Source organism: Pteropus vampyrus, unplaced genomic scaffold, assembly GCF_000151845.1.
Source record: "Pteropus vampyrus isolate Shadow unplaced genomic scaffold, Pvam_2.0 Scaffold162, whole genome shotgun sequence".
Taxonomy (NCBI): domain Eukaryota; kingdom Metazoa; phylum Chordata; class Mammalia; order Chiroptera; family Pteropodidae; genus Pteropus; species Pteropus vampyrus.
The window spans coordinates 741672-747781 of NW_011888943.1; the positions used below are offsets into that span (position 1 = coordinate 741672).

Genomic DNA, 6110 nt, shown 5'->3' on the forward strand with positions numbered 1-6110 from the left:
CCCAGGACTTACTAAATCAGAATCTGAGAAGCATTGTTCTGGCACACACTTCCTTATTCAAGCACCCCTGCCAGGCTCGTAAGAAAACCTAGCGGAGACACATTTATGCGCCCAGCACGCAGAGCCCACCATTCTCCACGCAGGACAGCTGGTCCCCAACAGGCAGTTAACAGGCAGCTCCTTTCTCCTGGCCCTGACCTCCAAAGACACTCGTAAAAAGGTAGAGCGGGGCTCTGCCAAGTCTTTCAGCACCGAAGTAGCGCCATTAGACCAGGGAAAGAAAAGTGTTCAAAAGCTTGAACCCCTCCATCAGCTCCCGGAGCCAGAGCCCCGCACTCTGCTGATTGGGCAAGGTGCTAGAGGTGGCTGCAGGCTGCAGGAGAAGCCTGTGCACAGTAAGTGTGCGTGCTTTGTTTTTTAAAAATTACTTCACTTTTTTTTTCTCGCCGCTTAAAGACCGTACTGCATCCTTGGCTACTCTCCAGGTCGGAGTGGGGGCGTGGAGGAACATTCAAGAAACTGAAATGTCACATCCTACTCTATCTTAGGAGTGGGGAGAGGGCTCATCTGTGGGCCCTCCCCCCGGCACTTTTTTCTTTTCTTTTGATGGGGAGAATGAACAAAGGACTTGCGAGCTGGGCCAGTCCTAGCAAGGGCTTCTTTTCACTGACCTCAATCCAAATATCCCACAGCTACGAAAAACCAGAGCCCATACTTCTGCCCACCAATAAGTAACAAGCTTTCTAAAAGGTGTATCAACTGATCGATCGCATCTTTCAAAAACTGGTTCATTTAACAGGAAATGTCTCCACATCCTCTAGGATGATTTCTTGGTTAGGAAAACCAATTTCTTTCCTGCACTTATCTGGGAACCCAGAAAAGAATACACTTCAGCAGCCAGACAGTGAAACGTTAACTTATTTGACGTGATTACGGTGATTCACTGTAATGAACTTATGACGAATCGAATCGCCTTCACCTCACTCTACCCGTGATTGGGTTTTTAAAGTTTTCTTTAGAAAAGTATTAAAGACACAGCGCAACAAACAACCCCCCCGCACACCCAAGAACATTAACAAAACTCCACTGACCTTCTACCAAGGACGTCAGGAGGGTAACATGAGCAGCTTTCCGTCTCCCCGCCGGCAGATTCAGCCCGATCTTGTCCAGCTTCTCCCGCAAGGACCGGCCTCCATTTTTAGATTTGGCTCTGAGTACAAGAAAGTTAACTTGTGGTTATTCTCAAGAAGCCACATTTTAAAATCCCAAATTCCTAGAGTGCTGCTCTCAAAATTGAAATTCGTCAAAGACTATCTACAGTATGTGGATCACATCAAACGGTACAGGGAGTCCTCACTGAATTAATCCCTGTAAAACTCAAATATCTACCTAAGCACCGTCAACATTTTTTTTTGTTTTAAATCACAGAATATTTCAAGTGGCACTGGAGCTGATAAATTTTCACTCGTAAACACTGCAGCAACTCCAAAACAAAAAAAAAAAACAAAAAAAACCAAAAAAAACAAAAATACCCCGACAACTCCCTGAGGGAACAAAACCCTTGGAGTTCCTCTTTCCATAGTACAGATGCCACCACTCCACACACGGAATCAAGTTCTAACCAAATGAGAATTTGTTAGCGCTGCTTTAGCACTTTCTTCTATAGTTGGCACTTTCTAAAAGAGGAGAAATGTACTAAAAACCCTCTGAGCCAATTAGAATTCAGTGTTTGGTATAAAAGTTACATAAATGTTAAAAATACCTCCTGCTCCTTTTAAGATATTCACCTTCAACCAGCCAACCAACCTACCACCGTGCCAGGATGCGTCCCCATGTACCTTCTGAGAACACCTCCCAGTAATGAGGCATTTAAGCACTCAGGCGGGGACAATCGCCTCTGGACTTCAGCAACTGTCACTTTGTATTTAGATGTGGAGCTCAGGAGGGACAACCGTCCAGGCACTGAGCAGAAGACCTCGCTGGGGTTCATCACAGCCCCCACCAGATCCTTCTGACAAGGGAGATTCAGGGGGTTCTTGGTCATAGAAACAGGACCTGGGAATGAAGATCAGAAGTGGCAGTCTTCAGAACTGAGCGCAAGCAAGAGACACCTTTTCAAACCCTCTTAACCAAAGCAGAAAGAGCTCTTGAAGCAAGTAACAACTGCATGTGGGGCTATGATTTGCAAGCAGATTTTTGAAAAGCCATATTTCTTCAAAGATAATCGAATCTGAAATTTGCAAGTTAACACCTTAGAAAGTTAATTACTCAAGATCTCAAGCATGGAGCGTTTTCATTTTCTAGCCACTGTTAAAAACCTTTAATTAGAATATTTGTTTGTAAAAGATTGTTTACAGTACTAAATAAATGGTTGATTCTATTTTTCTTTCACTCAACGAGCAACCAAAATCACAGGACACTCAGATCCTTTGCCAAAACCTTTCCGTGCAACTGATCACGGCAAATTTTTAAATACAAACAAACCTGTTCTGTTCTAAGTTTACTGGGAAATTCAGTTTATTTTCTGAGGGTTTTCCCCCCCCCCAAAACCCATTTTCCCCCAATTGATTTCAAGCAGTCTAACTTCAAGTAACAGACCGTAGCCACCTTTAATTTAGGCCTACTCCGATTCCCAAAACAGGCGGACTGGCAATCCCATTAGTACAGTAAGGTAATTTTCCTCACCAAGTACAGTAATCCAATTTTCCAAATCCCCTCCCGGCTTATCCTGCATAAACCCATCTGACAGATCACGACGCCCCCACCCCCACAACATTCTTTCAAGGCTGTCTATTTGGTCGGCCAAACTGTTTCAAAACTTCTTGCAGGTCGGAATTGAGGATCTTTGGCATGCGTATTTGAAATCAGAAGCAAAAATCACATCGACTCATCCGACCATTAAAAGTATCACAGAATCAACCACTCGACTAAGGTGTTTTGTTTTTTTCCAAATTAAATCAGTGTTAACTCACCCTGGAACACTCCCTAACATTGTAAAAACACAGGCCAATACAAGGATCAGTAACATGTCGGAGACATGAACAGCATCCTTTATCATTTAGGTCAGAAAGAATCGGATAATCCCCTCTCTTCTCACTCCTAAAACCTGCCTTCTCCGAGTCCTCATCCCTTCCACCACAGATGTCCCAAGTCGGCCACCAAATGCCCCCCACCTTGCCGTTAAGTTAGTGGCTTCACAACTGTTAAGAGTCAGTCCAGGCCGTACGTGGCCAGAACCTACCTTTGCGAATTACAGTCTGATCGTGCAGAAGCAAGTGCTGGTCGTCGACAATCTGGGGGAGAAACGACAAAGTTTCCTTAAGTGCTGGGGAGCCCGGGCAGAGGGTAGGAGAGAGGCCAACGCTCTGGGGGGAGAGAGGACGAGAGCGACGCGCCCTCACCTGCACCTCCTCCATCTGGTGCGCCATGTCGTGAAGGCCCAGGTTCTCCGCCAGGCCCGCGGCGTCCAGCGTGTGCGCGTGCGGCGGCAGCAGCAGGTCCGAGCGGCGGTAGCCATCCCTGCGCGCGCTCATGGCGCCGCCGTCCAGCCCGGAGAGGTGGGGCAGCAGGCCGGCCGGGCGCCCGTGGTGCGACGGCAGGCCAGCCCCCTCCTGACTCTGGCGGCCGGGCCAGGCCTGCGGCTGGCTGCCGGTGGGCGCCGGCTGGGGCAGGGGGGTGATGGCCGCTGCGTACGCTTCTCCCAGATGCGAGTAGGGGTCGGAAGACTGCGAGTAAGCCAGCTGCTGGTACGGGGGCGGGAAGTAGGGCGGCGGCTGGTATTCGGCGACTCCGGTATGGGACAGGGGCGGCGCGGGGCTGTAGAGATGCTGCCCCGCCGAGGAGAGGTGGGGGAGGCGCGGGTTCCCATTGCTGCTCGCGTCGTGTCGATCCTGCGGGAGAGAAACGGACACCCGCTTAGCACGAAACCCCGCTCCTGCGAACTGGCCGCCGCCGCCACGCGGAGCCGCGCTCCCCGGGGACCCAGCGCACCAGCCCGGAACCGACCCGCGGGCCGAAGGGCACCCGGGAGCGGGGTGCCCCGGGGATTTCGTTGTAAACCGCGAGTCTGCGGAGGAAAGGGAGAAAGACGGCAAGACCTGGGGGAGCGCGCCCTCGAAGCCCGGCGGCGAAGGCCCGGGCGCTCCGACGCCCGAGGCGCTCCGAGGTGCCAAGTCCGAGGTCCAGGCCTTGGGCCAGACGCCGCGGCCGCGGCCCCGGGAGGCCGGACCGCGGTGCACGCGGTGCAGGGCGCTCTCGCTCACCAGCCCGCACATGCTGGCGTCGCCGAGCAGAAGGCGGCGGAGACGCGGCGCGCGCGGATAAAGCGCCCAGCGCGGGAAGTGCGCGTCTTCCCCCGCCCCAGGGACTCTCCCTTCCACGCCCTCCGGACAAAGACCTCCCGGCGAGCGACACGCCCGAGCAGGGCCTGCCACCCAGCGCCACCGAGGAACTCGAGAAGGAACGCACCGCAGCCGGAGCTGCGCTGGCTGCTAGCGTGTCCCCACCGAGTGGGGATAGAAAGTGAGCCGGCTCCGAGCGCCCGGCCACGGTCAGTGTCCCCACAGGCCACGGAACAGAGAGAGGATTAAGGACCCTGAGGTTGGACAACCTGGCCTAGGCACGTCCCCTCACCCCACCGCTGCCGACTTAATTCCTAAAGGATGTGTCTCCGTGTGCTCTGGGGGGGGTCACAGGGCAGTGGGGAACCAGGAGAAACATGGCACCGTCGCCCCCTGGTGGAAGAGCACGGGCCTACCAGCGGGGGCAGCCCCTCGCGATCCCTGGGGCGCCGTGCGCTCCCGCGGGCCGCCAGCCCGGGCTCCCCTCTCCCAGCGCCAGGGCGCACGCCTCCCGCCGCCAGCGTCTTCTTCCTCTTCCCGCTCGCCGCCTCCCTCCCTCCCACTCCGAAACTCTAGCTCAACCTGTCCGACAGGCTGGAGCACTCCGAGCGCTTACGGCCCCATCTGGCCCCGGCTCCCCCCTCCCCAGCCCCCACTTCTCTTGAAAGCCTAACTAAATGCTGTTTTCTTCTTCCCCCGAGAAGGTAGCGGGGCAGGTGACAAGCCCGCCTCAGAGGAGCCTCCGCAAAGGTGTCGCTGGCAGGTCGCCTCGTCTGACCCCTTTGGACGGAGATTGCGTGCGTGAAAGCCACGTCCAAGGAAGGGCTGCGGACCCGGCGCTCTTCTGAGAAAACGGGGAGAAGAGCTGTTTTGCGTCGCCTGAAGCCGACCGGTAAGCTTCGTGGGTGGGATCTGCCATTCTCCTTCCAGGCCCCGTTCCCAAGGCTGTATCTTTGGGAAAAGGCCCGATTCAGGAAGGGGGCCGGGAGAACCCGACTAGGGGGTGTCCGGAAAGGCGGACCCCGTCCCATCTAGGGGTAGCGGCGGGTGCCCGTTGGCTGCGCCTGCGCCCTGGCCCCGGACCGCGGTCCGGTGAGCGGCCCCCGCCTCCCGGGCTGTACTCGGGCGCGGCCGGGCTGCGCGCCCCTGTGCCCAGCTCACCTCGCAGTCCTCTTCATACTTGACATTATCGGTTATTTTCCACAACATGGCGTCTTGCGTCCCCCAAAAGAGTCGCCAGTTAAATCCAGGCTCCCCCCACCCCCCGAGCGGTAAATCCAAAATCGGGGTCACGGTGGCCAGGCGTCTGCCGCCGCCCCCGCCGCGCGCGGGCCTCGCCGAACCGGTCACTGGACGCGCATCCGCGGCTCTGCTAGCGTAGATGCCGCTGCCGCCGCCGGTGTACAGGCCGCTGCCAAGGACCCGGGAAGCCGCGCCCGCGCCGTGTGTGCCGGTGATAGCCGGGGGACCCGGGCGCCTTAATGAGAAGGAAATTATCATAACTCCTCCCCGGGGGCCGGCGCGAAGGCCCGGGCGCCGGGCGGGGCGGCCCCCAGCCAGTCCCAGCCTAGCTCCGCCCCGCACCCCGGCTGGGCGCCACGCGGAAACCCACGATGCTGGGGGCGAGGAGTGGGCGGCACCTCACAGACAGCCTCAGACCCCGAGGCCAAGGCCCCCCGTCGCGCCGTCCATCAGTCACCCCCACCTTGCACACGCCTGAGATTGGTCGATCTGAAGACCTGGATCCAAATACCTAAAGCCGCCCCCCCC

At 56.2% G+C, this 6110-nt stretch overlaps 1 protein-coding gene across 1 annotated transcript in view; it reads right to left on the reverse strand.

The window, feature by feature from the left end:
* Positions 1-5673, reverse strand: part of TFAP2C (transcription factor AP-2 gamma) — a 12978-nt gene extending 7305 nt beyond the window's left edge. The window contains exons 1-5 of the mRNA XM_011370164.2: positions 5502-5673; positions 3402-3890; positions 3242-3293; positions 1839-2055; positions 1092-1210 (exon numbers count right to left, since the gene is read on the reverse strand). Of these exons, the coding sequence (XP_011368466.1) occupies positions 1092-1210; positions 1839-2055; positions 3242-3293; positions 3402-3890; positions 5502-5549 (925 nt within the window). The 5' untranslated portion in view covers positions 5550-5673. The remainder of the gene's footprint in view (positions 1-1091; positions 1211-1838; positions 2056-3241; positions 3294-3401; positions 3891-5501) is intronic.
* Positions 5674-6110: the final 437 nt, after the last annotated feature.